General features: G+C 41.3%; 2 protein-coding genes across 3 annotated transcripts; both read left to right on the top strand.

Annotated features, from left to right (window-relative positions):
* The first annotated feature begins 6,881 nt into the window (after positions 1 to 6,881).
* LOC106598870 (CMRF35-like molecule 6) lies at positions 6,882 to 12,467 on the top strand. Its single transcript, XM_014189884.2, is given in 7 exon segments — positions 6,882 to 7,050; positions 7,231 to 7,578; positions 9,647 to 9,781; positions 10,845 to 10,964; positions 11,252 to 11,301; positions 11,835 to 11,884; positions 11,886 to 12,467. Coding segments are annotated over 7 exon segments (990 nt in total). The 5' UTR covers positions 6,882 to 7,004; the 3' UTR covers positions 12,127 to 12,467.
* A 10,000-nt stretch (positions 12,468 to 22,467) lies between these two features.
* LOC106598744 (CMRF35-like molecule 9) lies at positions 22,468 to 24,092 on the top strand. Of its 2 annotated transcripts, XM_045714510.1 has the most exons (4): positions 22,468 to 22,647; positions 22,923 to 23,264; positions 23,500 to 23,580; positions 23,701 to 24,091. In XM_045714510.1, the coding sequence occupies exons 1-4, from the start codon at positions 22,602 to 22,604 to the stop codon at positions 23,703 to 23,705; spliced, it is 474 nt and encodes a 157-aa protein (XP_045570466.1). In that variant the 5' UTR covers positions 22,468 to 22,601; the 3' UTR covers positions 23,706 to 24,091. The 2 variants fall into 2 exon arrangements, with proteins under 2 accessions (XP_045570466.1, XP_014045235.2); XM_014189760.2 differs by having other exon boundaries at positions 23,500 to 24,092.
* Positions 24,093 to 24,636: the final 544 nt, after the last annotated feature.

Genomic DNA, 24,636 nt, shown 5'->3' with positions numbered 1-24,636 from the left:
TAAATGTCTGTGAATGTGCTTTGTCCCTGTCAACTAGATACATAAACACACTCCCTCTCAAAATGATTTGTCATTTGCCTGAGAAAATCACACAGTGATTGGTGGTCATACGGTGAACTGATATAACAGTCTCTTACTGTTACATCCTGTGGCGTTCTGCATTAGCATCGAATAGCCCCCGTGATATGCAACTTTTCAGGGAAGTTAGGAACAAATATACACAGGCAGTTAGGAAAGCTAAGGCTAGCTTTTTCAAGCTGAAATGTGCATTCTGTAGCACAAACTCAAAGAAGTTCTGGGACACTGTAAAGTCCATGGAGAATAAGAGCACCTCCTCCCAGCTGCCCACTGCACTGAGGCTAGGAAATATTTTCACCACCGATAAATCCACAATAATTGAGAATTTCAATAAGCATTTTTCTACGGCTGGCCATGCTTTCCACCTGGCTACCCCTACCCCGATCAACAGCCTTCCACCCCCCCCACAGCAACTCGCCTAAGCCTCCCCATTTCTCCTTCACCCAAATCCAGATAGCTGATGTTCTGAAAGAGCTGCAAAATCTGGACCCCTACAAATCAGCCGGGCTAGACAATCTGGACCCTCTCCCTCTCTCTCCTAAAATTATCTGCTGAAATTGTTGCAACCCCATATTATTAGCCTGTTCAACCTCTCTTTCGTATCGTCTGAGATTCCCATAGATTGGGAAAGCTGCCGCAGCCATCCACCTCTTCAAAGGGGAGACACTCTAGACCCAAACTGCTACAGACCTATATCTATCCTACCCTGCCTTTCTAAAGTCTTCAAAGCCAAGTTAACAAACAGATTACCGACCATTTTGAATCCCACCGTACCTTCTCCGCTATGCAATCTGGTTTCAGAGCTGGTCATGGGTGCACCTCAGCCACGCTCAAGGTCCTAAAGGATATCATAACCACCATCAATAAGAGACATTACTGTGCAGCCGTATTCATCGACCTGGCTAAGTCTTTCGACTCTGTCAATCACAACATTGTTATTGGCAGACTGAACAGCCTTGGTTTCTCAAATGACTGCCTCGCCTGATTCACCAACTACTTCTCTGATAGAGTTCAGTGTGTCAAATCGGAGGGCCTGTTGTCCGGACCTCTGGCAGTCTCTATGGGGGTGCCACAGGGTTCAATTCTCGGGCCGACTCTCTTCTCTGTATACATCAATGATGTCGCTCTTGCTGCTGGTGATTCTTTGATCCACCTCTACACAGACGACACCATTCTGTATACCTCTGGCCCTTCTTTGGACACTGTGTTAACCTGTCTGGGCTAGGGGGCAGTATTTTCACTGCCGGATAAAAAACGTACCTGATTTAAACTGGTTACTACTCTTGCCCAGAAATGAGAATATGCATATTATTAGTAGATTTGGATAGAAAACACTCTGAAGTTTCTAAAACTGTTTGAATGGTGTCTGTGAGTATAACAGAACTCATATGGCAGGCAAAAACCTGAGAAAATTCCAAGCAGGAAGTGGCCTGTCTGAGAATTTGTAGTTCTTCTTTTGATTCTCTATCAAAACTACAGTATCTCTGGGTTTACGTAGCACTTTCTAAGGCTTCCATTGGCTCTCTAAAGCCTTCAGAAAGCGGATTGAGGCGTCTCCTGTCTCTGGGCAGAGTATAGTAGCTCAGTTTGTCAGTGGTCTGCCTGGTGACAAAGAGATTGGATATGCTTGTTCACGTACCGCGTTCACATATATGAATATGCTCGTTCACGTAAAAACTCAGTTTTTTCTTTTCCTCTTTGAATGAATACACTATTGTCCGGTTGGAATATTATCGCTATTTTACGAGAAAAATACCATAAAAATGGATTTTAAACAGCGTTTGACATGTTTCTTAGTACGGTAATGGAACATTTTGAATTTTTTTGTCTCTAAATGCGCTCGCGCGTTACCCTTTGGATAGTGAGCTGAACGCACGAACAAAACGGAGGTATTTGGACATAACTATGGATTATTTGGAACAAAAACAACATTTCTTGTGGAAGTAGCAGTCCTGGGAGTGCATTCTGACGAAGATCAGCAAAGGTAATACAATTTTTCTAATACTAATTTTGAGTTTAGTGTGCGCCGAAGTTGGCGGGTGTCAAAATAGCTAGCCGTGATGGCTGAGCTATGTACTCAGAATATTGCAAAATGTGCTTTCGCCGAATAACTATTTTAAAATCTGACATAGCGATTGCATAAAGGAGTTCTGTATCTATAATTCTTAAAATAATTGTTATGTATTTTGTCAACGTTTATGATGGGTAATTTAGTAAATTCACAGGAAGTTTTCGGTGGGGATACATTTTCTGAACATCACATGCCAATGTAAAAAGCTGTTTTTTTTATATAAATATGAACTTGATTGAACAAAACATGCATGTATTGTTTAACCTATTAGGGCTAGGGGGAAGTATTGACACGGCCGGATAAAAAACGTACCCAATTTAATCTGGTTACTACTCCTGCCCAGTAACTAGAATATGCATATAATTATTGGCTTTGGATAGAAAACACCCTAAAGTTTCTAAAACTGTTTGAATGGTGTCTGTGAGTATAACAGAACTCATATGGCAGGCAAAAACCTGAGAAGATTCTGAACAGGAAGTGGCCTGTCTGACAAGTTGTTGTTCATCTTGGCTCTTTTCATTGAAGACTGAGGATCTTTGCTGTAACGTGACACTTCCTACGGCTCCCATAGGCTCTCAGAGCCCGGGAAAAAGCTGAATGATATCGAGGCAGCCCCAGGCTGAAACACATTATCGCGTTTGGATAGTGGCTGGTCAGAGTACTCTGAGACTCAGGCTCGTGCACGAGGGCACGAGATGTTTTTATTTTCTCTCTCGTTGTACGTATACACGCTTTCCCGGTCGGAATATTATCACTTTTTTACGAGAAAAATTGCATAAAAAAAGATTTTAAACAGCGGTTGACATGCTTCGAAGTACGGTAATGGAATATTTAGAATTTTTTTGTCACGAAATGCGCCATGCTCGTCACCCTTATTTACCCTTTCGGATAGTGTCTTGAACGCACGAACAAAACGCCGCTATTTGGATATAACAATGGATTATTTGGGACCAAAGCAACATTTGTTATTGAAGTAGAAGTCCTGGGAGTGCATTCTGATGAAGAACAGCAAAGGTAATAACATTTTTCTTATAGTAAATCTGACTTTGGTGAGTGCTAAACTTGCTGGGTGTCTAAATAGCTAGCCCTGTGATGCCGGGCTATCTACTTAGAATATTGCAAAATGTGCTTTCACCGAAAAGCTATTTTAAAATCGGACATATCAACTGCATAGAGGAGTTCTGTATCTATAATTCTTAAAATAATTGTTATGTTTTTTGTGAACGTTTATCGTAAGTAATTTAGTAAATTCACCGGCAGTGTTCGGTGGGAATGCTAGTCACATGCTAGTCACATGCTAATGTAAAAAGCTGGTTTTTGATATAAATATGAACTTGATTGAACAAAACATGCATGTATTGTATAACATAATGTCCTAGGGTTGTCATCTGATGAAGATCATCAAAGGTTAGTGCATTTAGCTGTGGTTTGGGTTTATGTGACATTATATGCTAGCTTGAAAAATGGGTGTCTGATTATTTCTGGCATGGTACTCTGCTGACATAATCTAATGTTTTGCTTTCGTTGTAAAGCCTTTTTGAAATCGGACAGTGTGGTTAGATTAACGAGAGTCTTGTCTTTAAAATGGTGTAAAATAGTCATATGTTTGAAAAATTTAAGTTTTTGCATTTTTGAGGTATTTGAATATCGCGCCACGGGATTACACTGGCTATTGAGTACGTGGGACGATTTCGTCCCACCTAGCCCAGAGAGGTTAAATTCTTGTTAATCTAACTGCACTGTCCAATCTATTACAGTGAAATAATACCATGCTATTGTTTGAGGAGAGTGCACAGTTTTGAACATGAAAAGTTATTAATAAACAAATTAGGCACATTTGGGCAGTCTTGATACAACATTTTGAACAGAAATGCAATGGTTCATTGGATCAGTCTAAAACTTGGCACATACACTGCTGCCATCTAGTGGCCAAAATCTAAATTGCAGCTGGGCTGGAATAATACATTATGGCCTTTCTCTTGCATTTCGAAGATGATGGTACAACAGAAAATACAAAAGAATGGTTGTTTTTTTTCTTTGTATTATCTTTTACCAGATCTATTGTGTTATATTCTCCTACATTTACACAAACTTAAAAGTGTTTCCTTTCAAATCGTACCAAGAATATGCATATCCTTGCTTCAGGGCCTGATTTACAGGCAGTTAGATTTGGGTATGTAATTTTAGGCGAAAATTGAAAAACTTCTTAGGGATAGGCGTTCTGTCAACGGGACAACTGTAAATCAGGTAGCGCCGTGTTTCATGATCACACATTTTAGAGAAACAACAAATGTTGGTTCATATAAGTGTCTTATATTGGCTGAAAGCATAAATTCTTGTTAATATAACTGCACTGTCCAATTTACAGTAGCTATTACTGCAAAAAAAATGCCATGCTATTGTTTGAGGAGAGCTAAAAACAACAATACACTTTTCACCGCGACAGGTTTGATAAATTCACCTCTGAAGGTAAAATGTGTACTTCCATTCTGAAATCTTGCTCTGATTTATCATCCCAAGGGTCCCAGAGATAACATGAAGTGTCGTTTTGTTAGATAAAATCCTTTTTCATATTCTAAAAAGGTCTCTGTGAAAATCTAACCCTAAACGTTGTTTCAACCAGTCAAATTACTTTTGTATTTATTCTTCAGAGATCCTAGAACGTAACCAGACTTCACTATATCATTAGGAGTGTAGTATATCCTATAGGACACCAAATTTGGTCAGAGAACGACGCCTTCATGGCGCACCGATGACATGGGCGGTCTTCACTTGATTGACTAAAACTTTGTCAAATAAGCACCAATCGGAGTCAAACAAAGCTTGCTAGATAGCCAATGAGCTGGGCTTTACGGGATTATGTGTATCTGTCGCACAACCCCATATCTGTCACACAATTTTGCTGCTAACCTTGTGCGACAGCAAGCCTTTTTCTTTTGGACAAAATTTGCAAGAATATGGAGAGTTATAAAGTTATGAAAACTGTGTGTTTTGCAAATGGTAGCCATTTACAATATGGCTACTAATACTGTAAAAGCTAAATCAAAGTCCAAATATATAGATTTAACAATATTCTTGCAGAAAAATGTAATGTAAATGTAAACGTGTCCTTCACGATTTGGCCAAATGTACCTGGGTGACTTCACACTAAATGTCATGTAGCTTGCTCATACTTCAAGTTATCAGTCTGAAACTTTGCACATACACTGATGCCCTCTTGTGGACACCATTGGAATTACAACTAGAGTGATGGCTATATTTGGGACCTTTCGGGACCTTTCTGTTGCATTTCAAAGATAAATCAATCAATCAAATGTATTTAAAAAGCCCTTCTTACATCAGCCGATGTCACAAAGTGCTGTACAGAAACCCAGCCTAAAACCCCATACAGCAAGCAATGCAGGTGTAGAAGCACGGTGGCTAAGAAAAACAGAAAACAATATCCCTATAATGGCCAGAACCTATGAAGAAACCTAGAGAGGAACCAGGCTATGAGGGGTGGCCTGTCCTCTTCTGGCTGTGCCGGGAGGCGATTATAACAGAACATGGCCAAGATGTTCAAATGTTCATAGATGACCAGCAGGCTCAAATAATAATAATCACAGTGGTTGTCGAGGGTGCAACAGGTCAGCACCTCAGGAAAAAATGTCAGTTGGCTTTTCATAGCCGATCATTCAGAGTATCTCTACCACTCCTGCTGTCTCTAGAGAGTTGAAAACTGCAGTTCTAGGACAAGTAGCACGTCCGGTGAACAGGTCAGGGTTCCATAGCCGCAGGCAGAACAGTTGAACCTGGAGCAGCAACACGACCAGGTGGACTGGGGAAAGTAGGGAGTCATCAGGCCACGTAGTCCTGAGGCATGGCCCTAGGGCTCAGGTTCTCCGAGAGAGAGAAAGAAAGAAAGAAATAGAGAAAGAGAGAAAGAAAGAGAGAAAAAGAGAGAGCATACTTAAATTCACACAAGACACCGGAAAAGACAGGAGAAATACTCCAGATATAACAGACTGACCCTAGCCCCCCGACACATAAACTACTGCAGCATAAATACTGGAGGCTGAGATGGTAGTTTTTTTTTTTTAAACGGTTCATTTGTGTTGTATTCTCCTACATTCAATTATATTCTCCTACATTCAATTCACATTTTCCACAAACTTCAAAGTGTTTCCTTTCAAATGGTACCAAGAATACGCATATCCTTGCTTCAGGGCCTGAGCTACAGGCAGTTAGAGTTGGGTTTGTCATTTTAGGTGAAAATTGAAAAAAAAGGGGCTATCCCTAAGTTAAAATAATTCCATATCTAAGTTTATAATATAAGGATCTATATGTTATTAATCATTTACATTTTCATCATTTCACAGACGCTCTTATCTGGAGTGACTTACAGGAACATTTAAGGTTAAGTGCCTTGCTCAAGGGCACAGACAGATTATTCATTTAGTCTGCTTGGGGATTTGAACCAGCAAGCTTTCAGTTACTGGCCCAATGCTCCTAACTGCTGGGCTACCTGCCACCCTAATTAATAACCATTAATACATATTTTAAAAGTTGTTTGAATAACTGTCCATATATATTATGATTAATGAATGATGAGAAAGCTATTTATAAATGACTCATATACGGTTTATTGCTGGATGTTATTAAAAAGTTTTACAGAGTAGTGAAATGATTTCAGGAAGTACTTAAACAGCAGGACTTCCTGCACTAAACACACTAACAGAGTGGTTCTCATGCACACTGCAGGAACAGACCTTCCTGTACTGGGTGGTAACTGGACGTAGAAGTATTGAGGGGACTGGAGTAAACAGGATGTACAGGGTCTAAAGAGACTTGAACTAGCTGGGAGCCACAAGTCATCATGGTTATCCTGCTGGTCCCCACACTGAAGATTGTCCTCCTCTTAGGTGAGTACATCAGACTGAATGAACACATCTCCAGTGACTCCTCTCTATAGTTGGATACATTTGGTTATAACATTTTACAGTGTAACTCATTCACCAGAGTAGAATCCCCTTTTACAGTATGTGAAATGGATGCTGGGTTGTTTGTACTGTTTGTAATGAGACTGTTGGTGTGTCCTACAGCTGCTGTGTGGAGTGTGTGTTCAGCAGAGTTGATCACAGTGGAAGGATATGAGGGGGGCAAGGCAGAGATCAGATGCCCCTATAGAGAGGAGTGGAGGAGCCACCATAAGTACCTCTGTAAAGGGGATTGTTCTCTTTATTATAAAGACAAAGTTATTAAGACTGAGGCGGGGGAAAACAGCACTTCTAGAGGGAGATACTCTCTGAAGGACATCAGAGAGGAAAGTGTCTTCCTTGTAACCATCACGAACTTGACATTAAACGATGCTGGGAGATACTGGTGTGGAGAGGAAACAGCCACATGGAAACCTGATCATTACGTTGAAATCAACCTTATTGTCTCTGAAGGTACTGTAAACCTTTCATTCTCAAAACTTTAGCACTTCCAAACTAAACATATTATAATACACATTCCTAATCAAGCTTCTACACTTGTCCTGAATCCTAACCTGAGATCCCTGCACATTAGTACATTTTTATCCACATTATTCAGTGACACAATGCATGGGTTTTGTACATGTTGACTTAAAGGGGCAATCTGTGATTGCTACATACTGTACTTTTAAATTATTTATATTTGCCCATTGATTCTTGAAGAATATAACTTATAAATGCCTCATGAGCTTAGTTAAACTGTCGTAACCCACTAAAACTCAAAATATACTTGTTTTACTCCATTTTTTGTAACCAATGTAATTCTTAACATAAACACTGTAAAGACTCAAACCATGTTTAAAACTACAATGTTGATCTTGTGGATGGTCAGTCCTTGCATCTATAGCTCTGTTTATAAATGTTAGTGGTTAAATTTCTCCAGCCCAAACCCTCAGCTGTTTACCAAAAACAGTGATGGGGTGCCGACTTTGTTGTTTGATCTGCAGATTTTCCCTTTAAGGGAACTGCATCTCAACAAGATTCCACCCTAAATGAGGACAGGTCATTCAACTTTCATGAACAATGTGATCAAACACACCACACAGATCACATCATTAATACATTAGACAAGGAAGTTAGATGTGTTTAAAATGACAGATTGGTGTTGTGAGAACCTTACTGAAGTGACAGGCTGTGAAGAACTGTCAGTCTCCATCCATTGTGTGTATGAAGAAAAGCATGAAAACAATGACATGTAAAAGTGACAACCAAAAGCCAGTACTGGAGGTTCTAACTGTTCGACAACAAGACAGTCAGCGTTGTCAGCGTTACCATCACCAGCCTAATCCAAGAGGATGCTGGGAGATGTCTGTGGCGTGCAGAACAACCACACTCTTCGTACCCCGTCAACAGTCCAGCTAGATATCAAGAGTAAGGGTTCTATTGCATGAGCCTGTTCTGCATTGTGAGACAGATTGATCAGGACAAAACGTAACTTTCTGTGTGATGTATTGCATGTTTATACGTCTGTCTCGGATTCAGAAACCTGCCAGTATTACTCAGTCTTCAGCTGTTGTATATTTAGGGTATTTGCTCCTATGTATGAGAGAGAGATGTGGATCTTTAAATGACAACTACAATATCTGCACAGGAAGAGCAGAAACCACACTTCCTTCTATGCATCTGCCAGTGAGTATTGGTCAGGGTACATTTACATTTCAGGAATTATACAGAAATTCAGCTTCTCTTTAATGCTTATCATTAACCATGCTTCCATCCAGTTTTTATGCGAGTAAAGTTGTACCATATGACAAAAAAATATATATATATATATATATAAAAATCAGGACAGATGTGATGGAAACAGGAAGTGTCGGTACAATTTTATAAATGCTGACAGATAATTTGTTCTTTCGACATGGTTGGGTCTTTTTGTCGGTAAAATTAATTTTGCGAGAAATAGCAGTGGAAACACCTTTATGCACTAACATTTATTTAATAAACATCATATCGAAGTAAACTAGGAGACAATCAGATATTCTCACACTTATCCATAATAATCTCATAGTGTATACTAGTCTACGCAGTACCCTCACAGCCGACTGTATCTTTGAGCTGTTGGCTAGAGCACACATGCCAAGTCCAGAGGTGAAACATTCGCTATATAACGCAGCAGTTTTTGGGAAAACTATTGGTGGAGTTGAAAATGAGATGGAAACACATTGAACTTCAGATTTGTATTCTGTACATGAAAACTGAAGCGAAAAAGTACATTTTGTGTGAAGTACATCATCACGTTCCGCAACAAGTTTGTTAATAAGTGGAAACCACTTATTCTTTATGCAGATTTAATAATATTTGCATGAAAATCTGTCACCAATTGGAGGGAAACCTAGATAAAGACAAATCATTTTGGAATTTGGTTTACTTCCTGAATTGACTGTAATTGAAATGACCCCAACCCGGGTAGTATTTGAGTAATTTCACCTGTCACACACTCAAGCATACTATATGTGTCTCTTTCTCTCCCTCTAAAACCCAGTGTCACCAGCTCTATCATCCCCACCTACCACCACCACCTCACCACCTACTGCCAACTCCATCTCACCATCACCCATATCCATGTCTTCACCATCACCCATATCCATGTCTTCACCATCATCACACAACAGATCTGGTGAATAAACAATGAGCCTTTTTACACTATGCTAGTTTGTAAACACATTTTTGAAGTGTAAAGACACAGATCTGGGGTCAAATCTGACTTTGGAATGAGATTCCCAGGGTCTAAAGAGACTTGAACTAGTTGGGAGCCACACATCATCATGGTTATCCTGCTGGTCCTCACACTGAAGATTGTCCTCCTCTTAGGTGACTACATCTGTCACGTTCGTCTAAAGGAGTAGACCAAGGCGCAGCGTTCTTAGAGTTCCACATGTTTAATAAATATGAAACTCACCAAAACAATACAGACGAAAACGAAGCATGACGTTCTGGGCTGCTCACAGGCAGCCACACAAACACAAGATCCCACAAAGCACAGGTGGGAAAAGGCTGACTAAGTATGATTCCTAATCAGAGACAACGATAGACAGCTGCCTCTGATTAGGAACCATACTTGGCCCAAAACAAAGAAATACTAAAACATAGAAAAAGGAACATAGAACGCCCACCCTAGTCACACCCTGGCCTAACCAAAATAGAGAACAAAACCCTCTCTATGGCCAGGGTGTGACAACATCAGACTGAATGAACACATCTGCAGGTATTGTGGGACACTATTGTGGGACACTCATACCAAAACTATGTCTCTCCGAAAGCACATGTCCCTGCAAGAATAACTTTAATACCAGCACACAGCATTTGTTGTGTTAGCCAACTGAAGAATTAAACTCTTTAAAAATATCAACACATTTGTGAATTGATGCCTAATTCAAGTGTGCAATATGGTTTAGATGAGAATCTCCTGTATAGTTTGAACAGCTAGCCTTCTTTTGTCAGTCTACATACTATGGTGTATACAGTATGCTAATAGCTGCACCCAGACATGAAGCATGAATGTTGGCCACCACATCCAAGGCTAATGTGAGGACAGGATGTAAACAGAAAAGTTACACATCTGATGAGGAAGAGAGGCATATCTTACTTCACATATTAGTGTAAAAGGCCCTATGTAAGTTGAACAGAAGTGCTGATTGTAAAGTTTCTGTTCTAATGGTACTGATAGTGTCTGTGTTCAGATACATCAGTGGTCATCATAGTATCTGGGACTCTGGTCATGCTGCTATTGGTGCTTGTGGTCAGCCCGCTTGTGGTCAGCCTGCTCATAGTCTATAGAGGGAAATTCAACAAGGAAACAGGTGACACACACACACACACACACACACACACACACACACCACACACACACACACACACACACACACACACACACACTGTGTTAAATAAGGGGCAATTAATATTTTTGCACCCAGTTTTCATTTCAAAGAAAACATTTGCATATACAATCCTCCTTTGACCCTGGTTGAGAAATAGAGGTGTCATTGTGAACACGGCTCTGAAAACCACCTGAACAGACTTCTGCAGCCCAATAGTAACATGTGTGAATTGTATGACACTCTGTGTACGTGTGTGTTGTGTTCCACAGCTGACTCCTCAGCACCCAGGGTGAACACAGACACTAGGATCAACAGAGAGGTCAGTGTGTGTGCGCGGGCCTGTCTGTTTGACTGACTGAGTGTGTGTGTGTGTGTGTGTGTGTGTGTGTGTGTGTGTGTGTGTGTGTGTGTGTGTGTGTGTGTGTGTGTGTGTGTGTGTGTGTGTGTGTGTGTGTGAGTGAGTGTGAGAGAGAGAGAGCGAGAGAGAGAGAATTATCTAATCTATGTTCCACAGCTGACTCCTCAGCACCCAGGGTAAACACAGAGGTCAGTGTGTGTGGGCCGGCCTTCGTGCGGCGTTGTGTGTGTGAGAGAGTGAGTGAGTGAGTGAGTGAGTGAGTGAGTGAGTGAGTGAGTGAGTGAGTGAGTGAGTGAGTGAGTGAGTGAGTGAGTGAGTGAGTGAGTGAGTGAGTGAGTGAGTGAGTGAGTGAGTGAGTGAGTGAGTGAGTGAGTGAGTGAGTGAGAGAGAGAGCGAGAGAGAGAGAGAGAGAGAGAGAGAAAGAATGTTCTAATCTATGTTGTTCCTGTCTCATCATGTCCTCTCGTTCCTCTCCTCCTTTCTCTCCTCTCCAGGGTTGTCATGCTGATGGTGACAGTGAGGAAATAAAGGACCGCCCCCTACAGCAGCTCAGGTAGTGAGACCACCACCATCTACTCTACCACCAAGTTACCCACTAGCCCCTCTGACTCTCTCAACTATGCCAGCGTCAACTTCCACCAGAACCCCAGCTGCCTCAATGAAGCCAGAGTCGCCTTCTCTAAAGTGGCCACTTGTTCTGGTGACTATGCAGCTGTCAACATTGGTCAAAGCCCCACCTACTCTACTGTCATCTACTCTACAGTGAGCCAATCCGGAGAACTCTGAGTCACTGACAGCCAATCTCAAGGGACGTACACATACTGGCAACCAATCACAAGAAACATGTCATGAACTACGTTTGCCACCAACAGCCTATTGAGCACTGAGCTCTGTTTTTAGCAGACAACTGCATTATGTGCTTCATGTCCTCACAATGTGTTACCCTGACTTCTCTCTTCCATCAGATGTGTTTCCCTGACTTCTCTCTTCCATCAGATGTGTTTCCCTGACTTCTCTCTTCATTCTGATGTGTTTCCCTGACTTCTCTCTTCCATCAGATGTGTTACCCTGACTTCTCTCTTCCATCAGATGTGTTTCCCTGACTTCTCTCTTCCATCAGATGTGTTTCCCTGAGTTCTCTCTTCCATCAGATGTGTTTCCCTGACTTCTCTCTTCCATCAGATGTGTTTCCCTGACTTCTCTCTTCCATCAGATGTGTTTACCTGACTTCTCTCTTCCATCAGATGTGTTTCCCTGACTTCTCTCTTCCATCAGATGTGTTAACCTGACTTCTCTCTTCCATCAGATGTGTTTCCCTGACTTCTCTCTTCCATCAGATGTGTTACCCTGACTTCTCTCTTCCATCAGATGTGTTTCCCTGACTTCTCTCTTCCATCAGATGTGTTAACCTGACTTCTCTCTTCCATCAGATGTGTTTCCCTGACTTCTCTCTTCCATCAGATGTGTTTCCCTGACTTCTCTCTTCCATCAGATGTGTTTCCCTGACTTCTCTCTTCCATCAGATGTGTTACCCTGACTTCTCTCTTCCATCAGATGTGTTTCCCTGACTTCTCTCTTCCATCAGATGTGTTTCCCTGACTTCTCTCTTCCATCAGATGTGTTTCCCTGACTTCTCTCTTCCATCAGATGTGTTTCCCTGACTTCTCTCTTCCATCAGATGTGTTTCCCTGACTTCTCTCTTCCATCAGATGTGTTTCCCTGACTTCTCTCTTCATTCTGATGTGTTTCCCTGACTTCTCTCTTCCATCAGATGTGTTACCCTGACTTCTCTCTTCCATCAGATGTGTTACCCTGACTTCTCTCTTCCATCAGATGTGTTACCCTGACTTCTCTCTTCCATCAGATGTGTTTCCCTGACTTCTCTCTTCCATCAGATGTTTCCCTGACTTCTCTCTTCCATCAGATGTGTTTCCCTGACTTCTCTCTTTCCATCAGATGTGTTTCCCTGACTTCTCTCTTCCATCAGATGTGTTTCCCTGACTTCTCTCTTCCATCAGATGTGTTTCCCTGACTTCTCTCTTTCCATCAGATGTGTTTCCCTGACTTCTCTCTTCCATCAGATGTGTTTCCCTGACTTCTCTCTTCCATCAGATGTGTTTCCCTGACTTCTCTCTTCATTCTGATGTGTTTCCCTGACTTCTCTCTTCAATCAGATGTGTTTCCCTGACTTCTCTCTTCATTCTGATGTGTTTCCCTGGCTTCTCTCTTCCATCAGATGTGTTACCCTGACTTCTTGTCTTAATGTCATTTAATTGCATGTTAATATCTGCAGATAAATATTGTCTCACTTTTTGGCAAGCACTGAATAAGGTATCACACCTTTTGACCAAGGCATTATAACTGTCTATTAACTGTTTTTTTTACACAGTTGTAAATAATTAAATAAGCATTAATGATGTCATGATAAACTCCCTATAAAGGGTGTCATTTAAAACCACCCCCTTTTAGGTTGGCCTTTAACCAGTGATTGTTTTAGACATCCTCTGTGTTTTATGTTATTTTATTCATCCTTTTTACTGCTTCCTGTTTGCTTCATCATTTTAATTTGATTGTTTGTATGCAAATTGTGTTGCGATTTTCAATGCATTTGAAATTAAAGGGGCAGTGCAATTAAAATTTGATTTTCCAGTTGTTTTAAGATTATTTCCACCATATTAGGTCGATTTAACACTCTGAAATTCTGAGAATGATGATAATGCCCTTTTGTGTGAGAGCTGTTTGAAAAGAATACCTGGAATTTCAGCCTGTTCATGATGCCACAATCAGATCTGATTATAATAGACCAATGTCATGTCATTTGGGTAAGTGGGTGGTCTCTAGACCATCCTATCAGCCAGTCAGGGCTGTTTATGTAAATATCTTCACATTTGTTTCCTAACGCCCACACGATCAGACTGAGAATTTCAATGTCCAAAAGAGGCTCAGGGAAATACAATATAAAAAATATACTTTTGAGTTATTTTTATCAAATGTACACACACAGTAACTATTAATAAATGACATTGAAATAACTGCATGGGGGCCTTAAGTTTGATTTGATATTTTCACATACAGTATGTTGCAGTTGGTACAAAACAGAGCAGCACGTATTGCACTTAGATGTACACAGAGGGCAAATGTCAACGACATGCATGTCAATCTCTCCTGACTCAAAGTTGAAGAGAGATTGACTGCATCACTATTGGTCTTTGTGTGAGATGTTGATGTGTTGAAGCTACTGAACTGTCTGTTTAGGCAGTTGGTTCACAGTTCGGACACTCATTGGTACCAGACAAGACATGCAACCAGAGGTCTCTTCACATTCCCCAGGGCCAGAACAGAGGCTGGGAAACACAGTATTAAATAGAGCCATGACTACATGGAACTCTCTGCCACCCCAGGTAACTCAAGCTAACAGATACAAGACCACCTTATGGCAGGATAGAGACTGTGAAGAGACACAGACATGTTTATGAATTTTGTATTGTTTTCTGCATTGTAATATGTGTTGTATTATGTATGTGATATGTGGTTAGGATTCGACTGTGATATGTGGTTGTCTCATCTGGCTATCTTAAGATGAATGTACTGGCTGTGGGTCACTGTGGATGGGAGCGTCTGCTGTATGGCTCAATTGTAATGTAAATGTAGTTCTGTATACTTCTGTACTTTATTTGTTATTTTGTTTCATGTTTGGACCCCAGGAAGAGTAGTTGCCTCAGCAACAGCTAAAGGGGATTATAATAAATACCAAATACATCAATGTGAAAATGTAAATGTCTGTGAATGTGCTTTGTCCCTGTCAACTAGATACATAAACACTCTCCCTCTCAAAATGATTTGTCATTTGCCTGAGAAAATCACACAGTGATTGGTGGTCATACGGTGAACTGATATAACAGTCTCTTACTGTTACATCCTGTGGCGTTCTGCATTAGCATCGAATAGCCCCCGTGATATGCAACTTTTCAGGGAAGTTAGGAACAAATATACACAGGCAGTTCGGAAAGCTAAGGCTAGCTTTTTCAAGCAGAAATTTGCATCTTGTAGCACAAACTCAAAAAAGTTCTGGGACACTGTAAAGTCCATGGAGAATAAGAGCACCTCCTCCCAGCTGCCCACTGCACTGAGGCTAGGAAACACTGTCACCACCGATAAATCCACTATAATTGAAAATTCCAATAAGCATATTTCTACAGCTGGCCATGCTTTCCACCTGGCTACCCCTACCTTGATCAACAGCCCTCCACCCCCCACAGCAACTCACCCAAGCCTCCCCCATTTCTCCTTCACCCAAATCCAGATAGCTGATGTTCCGAAAGAGCTGCAAAATATGGACCCCTACAAATCAGCCGGGCTAGACAATCTGGACCCTCTCTTTCTAAAATTATCTGCCGAAATGGTTGCAACCCCTATTATTAGCCTGTTCAACCTCTCTTTCTTATCATCTGAGATTCCCATAGATTGGAAAGCTGCCGCGGTCATCCCCCTCTTCAAAGGGGGAGACACTCTAGACCCAAACTGCTACAGACCTATATCTATCCTACCCTGCCTTTCTAAAGTCTTCGAAAGCCAAGTTAACAAACAGATTACCGACCATTTCGAATCCTACCGTACCTTCTCCACTATGAAATCTGGTTTCAGAGCTGGTCATGGGTGCACCTCAGCCACGCTCAAGGTCCTAAACGATATCATAACCGCCATCAATAAGAGACATTACTGTGCAGCCATATTCATCGACCTGGCTAAGGCATTCGACTCTGTCAATCACAACATTCTTATTGGCAGACTGAACAGCCTTGGTTTCTCAAATGATTGCCTCGCCTGGTTCACCAACTACTTCTCTGATAGAGTTCAGTGTGTCAAATCGGAGGGCCTGTTGTCCGGACCTCTGGCAATCTCTATGGGGGTGCCACAGGGTTCAATTCTCGGGCCGACTCTTTTCTCTGCATACATCAATGATGTCGCTCTTGCTGCTGGTGATTCTTTGATCCACCTCCACGCAGACAATACCATTCTGTATACCTCTGGCCCTTTTTTGTTAACTACCCTCCAGACGAGCTCCAATGCCATGCATCTCTCCTTCCTTGGCCTCAAACTGCTCTTCAATGCAAGTAAAACTATATGCATGCTCTTCAACCGATCGCTGCCTGAACCTGCCCGCCCGTCCAGCATCACTACTCTAGACGGTTCCAACTTAGAATATGTTGACAACTACAAATACCTAGGTGTCTGGTTAGACTTTAAACTCTCCTTCCAGACTCACATTAAACATCTCCAATCTAGAATTGGCTTCCTATTTTGCAACAAAGCAACCTTCACTCATGCTGCCAAACATACCCTCATTCAACTGACCATCTTACCGATCCTCGACTTCGGCAATGTCATTTACAAAATAGGAGACACTCTACTCAACAAATTGGATGCAGTCTATCACAGTGACATCTGTTTTTTCACCAAAGCCCCATATACTACCCGCCACTGCGACCTGTACAAACTCTCGTTGGCTGGCCCTCGCTTCATACTCATCGCCAAACCCACTGGCTCCAGGTCATCTACAAGTCTCTGCTAGGTAAAGCTCTGCCTTATCTCAGCTCACTGGTCACCATAGCAGCACCCACTCGTAGCACACGCTCCAGCAGGTATATCTCACTGGTCACCCCCAAAGCCAATTCTTCCTTTGGCCACCTCTCCTTACAGTTCTCTGCTGCCAATGACTGGAACGAACTGCAAAAATCACTAAAGCTGGAGACTCTTATCTCCCTCACTAGTTTTAAGCACCAGCTGTCAGAGCAGCTCACAGATCACTGCTCCTAGCCCATCTGTAAGTAGCCCATCCAACTACCTCATCCCATTACTGTATTTATTTATTTATCTTCCTCCTTTGCACCCCAGTATCTCTACTTACACATTCATCTTCTGCACATTCTACCATTCCAGTGTTTAATTGCTATATTGTAATTACTTCGCCACCATGGCCTATTTACTGCCTTACCTCCCTTATCCTAACTCATTTGCACATGCTGTATATATACTTTTTCTACTGTATTATTGATTGTATGTTTGTTTATTCCATGTGTAACTCTGTGTTGTTGTATGTGTCGAACTGCTTTGCTTTATCTTGGCCAGGTCACAGTTGCAAATGAGAACTTGTTCTCAACTAGCCTACCTGGTTAAATAAAGGTAGGCTAGGGCTACCCCTTAGTGGTGGTGTATAGTCTTTGCAGTCTTTGACTTCAATTCAAATTGTATTAGTCACAAATACAACAGGTGTAGACCTTACAGAGAAATGCTTACTTACGAGCCCCTAAACAGCAATGCAGTTAAAAAAAATACGGATAAGAATAAGAAATGAAAGTATCAAGTAATGTGTTCTGCAGTCAGGTCATCCAATGGGACGAGGAGTATTGTATTGAGATGATTCTCAGTTCAACTAGTTGGTATATAGGCTGTACTGATTGCATTATAATAGAAATCTGGTACAACATCTGCAACACAGCCTTTCAATCAAATTTGTTTTGCTCTCTCTGATGTATCCCGTCATGTGCAGTTGATCAATATCCCAACAACGTCTTGTGGATAGACCAATTACCCTCAGGGGTACCAATACCACAGGTTGAGAAACGTTGCTTTAGAAGTGGGAACCTAACTGGTTGTATGCTGGTCAGGGGGGCCTGCACTCTGGGGTAGCTGTCCTGGTTGTAGTCCTTGGCCAGGTTGGTCCAGAAGGCTTGGATGGTGGTCCTACTCTGCTCAAGGAGCCTGGAGAACAGGGAGTCCATGGTTTTGTGGATCTCCTCTCTGCCCTCTCTCTCCAGAGTCTCCTATGGGTGGTCATAGCAAAACATTTATCAGTCATACAATGTTCCATGTAGAAAATGGTACAGTGAAACATAGACAGATTTTTAAAGAGATAAAGAATAAGATATTGATGATCTACAAGGTAATCTCTGCACCCAGAATACAATCGGTCCACTAACCCATAGAGCAGTGGAAAGGGATCATCGATTGCCATGGAGATGTCTGTGCAGAATTTCTTGAGCTGTGAACGCGATTCAGAATCCCAGAAGCCTCGACTCTGGGCATGGCTCACAGTTAGCATAAATAGTATGATGTTTATTAATATTTGAGTTTAAGCTAGAGATATGTTTTTTTGCATGGGCTGCATCTCAATCCACCGCATCCACCTATGTCGCAGAACTACAGTGCTGTTTGTCAGATATGAGACATCCCAAAAATAGGTCTTCTCATGAAAACGTCTGATGCATCCGAACGGTTTGGTTTTGCTCTATGACCCACCATGAGTGCCATGGGATTCGTCGGAAGTCAGTAACACCAATGTTCCAACTTTTGTCTGTAGCATCTGACCCATTTGGGCTACAAACTAATATGACCCCACTGTAGAAAGTGGAGACTGTCACAAACACAATTGTGTTCACGTGACTCGTCTGAAGGTAACCCAAATGAATGAAAGTATGGAGGCAGTTTTGTGGCAACAAAAATAAGGGGTTAAAACTTCTTCGGGGTCGGTGTCCCTTCCATGGGACGGTTGAGCTAATGTAGACTTGTGATTAGCATGAAGTTGTAAGTAACAAGAACATTTCCCTGGATATAGACATATCTGATATTTGCAGAAAGCTTAAATTCTTGTTAATCTAACTGCACTGTCCAATCTATTACAGTGAAATAATACCATGCTATTGTTTGAGGAGAGTGTACAGTTTTGAACATGAAAAGTTATTAATAAACAAATTAGGCACATTTGGGCAGTCTTGATACAACATTTTGAACATAAATGCAATGGTTCATTGGATCAGTCTACACCTTTGCACATACACTTCTGCCATCTAGTGGCCAAAATCTAAATTGCAGCTGGGCTGCAATAATACATTATGGCCTTTCTCTTGCATTTCAAAGATGGTACAAAAGAAAATACAAAAGAACGGTTGTTTTTTTCTTTGTATTATCTTTTACCAGACCTATTGTGTTATATTCTCCTACATTTCCACAAACTTCAAAGTGTTTCCTTTCAAATGGTACCAAGAATATGCATATCCTTGCTTCAGGGCCTGAGTTGCAGGCAGTTAGATTTGGGTATGTCATTTTAGGCGAAAATTGAAACACTTCTTAGGGATAGGCGTTCCGTCAATGGGGCAGTTGTAAATCATGTAGCGCCGTGTGTCATGATCGCACATTTTAGAGAAACAACAAATGTCGGTTCATATAAGTGTCTTATATTGGCTGAAAGCATAAAATCTTGTTAATATAACTGCATTGTCCAATTTACAGTAGCTATTACTGCGAAAAAATTCCATGCTATTGTTTGAGGAGAGCTCAAAACAACAAAACACTTTTTTCACCGCAACAGCTTTGATAAATTCACCTCTGAAGGTGAAATGTGTACTTACATTCTGAAATCTTGCTCTGATTTATCATCCCAAGGGTCCCAGAGATAACATGAAGTGTCGTTTTGTTAGACAAAATCCTTTTTCATATTCTAAAAAGGTCTCTGTGAAAATCTAACCCTAAACGTTGTTTCAACCAGTCAAATGACGTTTGTATTTATTCTTCAGAGATCCTAGAACGTAACCAGACTTCACTATATCATTAGGAGTGTAGTATATCCTATAGGACATCAAATTTGGTCAGAAAGCGATGCCTTCATGGCGCGCCGATGACACGGGCGGTCTTCACTTGATTGACTATAACTTTGTCAAATAAGCACCAATCGGAGTCAAACAAAGTTTGCTAGATAGCCAATGAGCTGGGCTTTACGGAAGTATGTGTCACGTCCTGGCCAGTATATAAAGTTAATTGTTTTGTAGTTTGGTCAGGGCGTGGCAGAGGGTATTTGTTTTATGTGGTTCGGGGTGGTGTGTTTGTTAAAAGGGTGTTTGGTTTAGTATTTCCGGGTTTTGGTTTATGTCTAGGTAGTTCTATGTGGAGTCTAGTGAGTGTATGTCTATGTTTGGTTAATTGGGGTTGTGACTCTCAGTTGAAGGCAGGTGTGGTCTATCTGCCTTTGATTGAGAGTCCCATATATTAGGGTGTGTTTGTGTTTGTGATTTGTGGGTGATTGTTCTGTGTTGAGCCTATGCTAGCCAGACTGTTTGTAGTTGTTCGTTCGTTCTTTTTGTTTTGTGATTTTGTACGTTCATTTTTTGAAGTTAATAAATTCTCAAGATGAGCATACACGTACCTGCTGCGTATTGGTCCTCCTTCAACGACAACAACCGTGACAGTATGTGTATCTGTCTCACAACCCCATATCTGTCACACAATTTTGCTGCTAACCTTGTGCGACAGCAAGCCTTTTCCTTTTGGACAAAAATTGCAAGAATATGGAGAGTTATGAAGTTATGAAAACTGGGTGTTTTGCAAATGTTGAACTTACAATATGGCTATTAATACTGTAAAAGCTAAATCAAAGTCCAAGTATACAGATTTAAAGATATTCTTGCAGAAAAATGTAATGTAAATGTAAATGTGTCCTTCACGATTTGCCCAAATGTACCTGGGTGACTTCACACTAAATGTCATGTAGCTTGCTCATACTTCAAGTTATCAGTCTGAAACTTTGCACTGCTGCCCTCTTGTGGACACCATCGGAATTACAACTAGAGTGATGGCGATATTTGGGACCTTTCGGGACCTTTTAAAAGATAAATCAATCAATCAAATGTATTTATAAAGCGCTTCTTACATCAGCCGATGTCACAAAGTGCTGTACAGAAACCCAGCCTAAAACCCCATACAGCAAGCAATGCAGGTGTAGAAGCACGGTGGCTAGGAAAAACATAGAAATAAATATCCCTATAAAAGGCCAGAACCTAGGAAGAAACCTAGAGAGGAACCAGGCTATGAGGGATGGCCAGTCCTCTTCTGACTGTGCCGGGTGGCGATTATAACAGAACATGGCCAAGATGTTCAAATGTTCATAGATGACCAGCAGGCTCAAATAATAATAATCACAGTGGTTGTCGAGGGTGCAACAGGTCAGCACCTCAGGAGTAAATGTCAGTTGGCTTTTCATAGCCGATCATTGAGAGTATCTCTACCGCTCCTGCTGTCTCTAAAGAGTTGAAAACAGCAGGTCTGGGACAGGTAGCACATCCGGTGAACAGGTCAGGGTTCCATAGCCGCAGGCAGAGCAGTTGAACCTGGAGCAGCAGCACGACCAGGTAGACTGAGGAAAGTAGGGAGTCATCAGGCCAGGTAGTCCTGAGGCATGGTCCTAGGGTTCAGCTCCTCCGAGAGAGAGAAAGAAAGAAATAGAGAAAGAGAGAAAGAAAGAGAGAAAAAGAGAGAGAATAAGAGAGAGCATACTTAAATTCACACAGGACACCGGATAAGACAGGAGAAATACTCCAGATATAACAGACTGACAATAGCCCCCCGACACATAAACTACTGCAGCATAAATACTGGAGGCTGAGATGGTGATAGAAAAAAAATTACAAAAAAACGGTAGTTTTTTTCTTTGTATTTTCTTCTTCCAGATCATTTGTGTTATATTCTCCTACATTCAATTATATTCTCCTACATTCAATTCACATTTTCCACAAACTTCAAAGTGTTTCCTTTCAAATGGTACCATGAATACGCATATCCTTGCTTCAGGGCCTGAGCTACATGCAGTTAGAGTTGGGTTTGTTATTTTAGGCGAAATTTAAAAAAAAAGGTGCTATCACTAAGTTAAAATAATTCAATATCTAAGTTTATAATATAAGGATCTATATCTTATTAATCATTTACATTTTCATCATTTCACAGACGCTCTTATCTGGAGTGACTTACAGGAACATTTAAGGGTAAGTGCCTTGCTCAAGGGCACAGACAGATTTTTCATTTAGTCTGCTTGGGGATTTGAACCAGCAAGCTTTCAGTTACTGGCCCAATGCTCCTAACTGCTGGGCTACCTGCCACCCTAATTAATAACCATTAATACATATTTTAAAAGTTGTTTAACTGTCCATATATATTATGATTAATGAATGATGAGAAAAGCTATTTATAAATTATTCATAAACGGATGTTATTAAAACGTTTTACGGAGGAGTGAAACGATTTCAGGAAGAAATTAATCAAACAGCAGGACTTCCTGCACTACACAGACTAACAGAATGGTTCTCATGCGCACTGCAGGAACAGACCTTCCTGTACTGGGGTGGTAACTGGACGTAGAAGTATTGAGGGGACTGGAGTAAACAAGATGTACAGGGTCTAAAGAGACTTGAACTAGCTGGGAGCCACAAGTCATCATGGTTATCCTGCTGGTCCCCACACTGAAGATTGTCCTCCTCTTAGGTGAGTACATCAGACTGAATGAACACATCTCCAGTGACTCCTCTCTATAGTTGGATACATTTGGTTATAACATTTTACAGTGTAACTCACTTCACTCACTGATAATGTTGTTAGATAAAGGGGAGGGGACACTGAGGAACACAAGGTCCAGTATGTACTGATGGATGTGATGGATCACCAGTGGTGTACCAGACCAGAATCCACTCTTACAGTATGTGAAATGGAAGCTGGGGTGTTTGTACTGTTGGTAATGAGACTGATGGTGTGTCCTACAGCTGCTGTGTGGAGTGTGTGTTCAGCAGAGTTGATCACAGTGGAAGGATATAAGGGAGGCAAGGCAGAGATCAGATGCCCCTATAGAGAGGAGTGGAGGAGCCACCAGAAGTACCTCTGTAAAGGGGAATGTCGTGTTTTTAATAAAGACAAAGTTATTAAGACTGAGGCGGGGGAAAACAGCACTTCTAGAGGGAGATACTCACTGAAGGACATCAGAGAGGAAAGTGTCTTCATTGTGACAATCACCAATCTGACATTAAAGGATGCTGGGAGATACTGGTGTGGAGTGGACACATGGGGACAAGATAACTACATTAAAGTCAACCTTGAAGTCTCTGAAGGTACTGTAAACCTTTGATTCTCATCCTCAAAACTTTACCACTTTCATCCTCAACATTTTACATTAAACATTCCTAATGAGGCCTCTGCTATTGGCCCGACTCCTAATTTGAGATTGCTGCACATTACTCAAGATTTTAGGCATATTTTTATTGACTCAATGCATGAATTAAGCGATCCTCAACAAAAGGGAACACATTTCATTCTGTGCTCCGACATGTTTGTTTACAATTACAGATTGGTGTTGTGAAAACCCCACTGAAGTGACAGGCTCTGAAGAAGTGACAGGCTATGAAGAACTGTCAGTCTCCATCCATTGTATGTATAATGAAAAAAATGAAGACAGAACAACCACACAATCGATATCCTGTCAGCAGTCCAGCTTGATATCAAGAGTAAGACTGTTCTTTAATTAGCCTGTTCTGCATTATGAGACAGATTGATCAGGACACAGTTGTACGTCAGTGAAGTGAGAAGCTTCAGAGGACACAATAATGGAGAGGGCTGGGTGTGTCTGTGTGAGTAGAGACAACATCTTAACTTCCTATGTGTTTAAATGTACTTACTTCATGTACATATGTATTTAGGGCATTTGCACCCGTGTATGAAAAAAGAGAAAGATATATAGAGAGGAGTAGTTCGCTAAATGAGAACCCAAATATCTGAACAGGAAGAGCAGAAACCACACTTCTTTCTTTACGCCTGTCTGTGGGGATCAAATCAAATCAAATTGTATTAGTCACATGCTCTTAATACAATGAGTGTAGACCTTGCAGTGAAATGCTTACTTACAAGCACCTAACCAACAATGCAGTTTAAAAAAAATAAGAATAAGAAAATAAGAATAAGAAATAAAAGTAACAAGTAATTAAAGAGCAGCGGTAAAATAACAATAGCCAGACTATAGACAGGGGTACAGAGTCAATGCACCGGTTAGTCGAGGCAATTGAGGTAATATGTACATGTAGGTAGCGTTATTAAAGTGACCATGCATAGATCATAACAACAGAGAGTAGCGGGAGGGGGTGGAGGGGCAATGCAGATAGTCTGGGTAGCCGTTTGATTAGATGTTTAGGAGTCTAATGGCTTGGGGGTAGAAGCTGTTTAGAAGCCTCTTGGATCTAGACTTGGTGCTTGTTATCGCTTGCCGTGCGGTAGCAGAGAGAAGAATGAATGACTAGGGTGGCTGGAGTCTGACAATTTCTAGGGCCTTCCTCTGACACCGCCTGGTTTAGAGGTACTGGATGGCAGGCAGCTTAGCCCCAGTGATGTACTGGGCCGTAAGCACTACCCTCTGTAGTGCCTTGCGGTCGGAGGACGAGCAGTTCCCATACCAGGCAGTGATGCAACCAGTCACGATGCTCTCGATGGTGC

The sequence above is a fragment of the Salmo salar genome, chromosome ssa03, assembly GCF_905237065.1.
Source record: "Salmo salar chromosome ssa03, Ssal_v3.1, whole genome shotgun sequence".
Classification (NCBI taxonomy): domain Eukaryota; kingdom Metazoa; phylum Chordata; class Actinopteri; order Salmoniformes; family Salmonidae; genus Salmo; species Salmo salar.
This window is presented reverse-complemented; position numbering and strand designations above follow the sequence as displayed.

Bases quoted from the DNA above. Each gene is read 5' to 3' on its own strand.
- LOC106598744 (XM_014189760.2), top strand. From the start codon at position 22,602: ATGGTTATCCTGCTGGTCCCCACACTGAAGATTGTCCTCCTCTTAG. The intron at 22,648-22,922 runs GTGAGTACATCA...TGTGTCCTACAG, and splicing joins GAAGATTGTCCTCCTCTTAG to CTGCTGTGTGGAGTGTGTGT. The intron at 23,265-23,499 runs GTACTGTAAACC...TTACAATTACAG, and splicing joins CAACCTTGAAGTCTCTGAAG to ATTGGTGTTGTGAAAACCCC.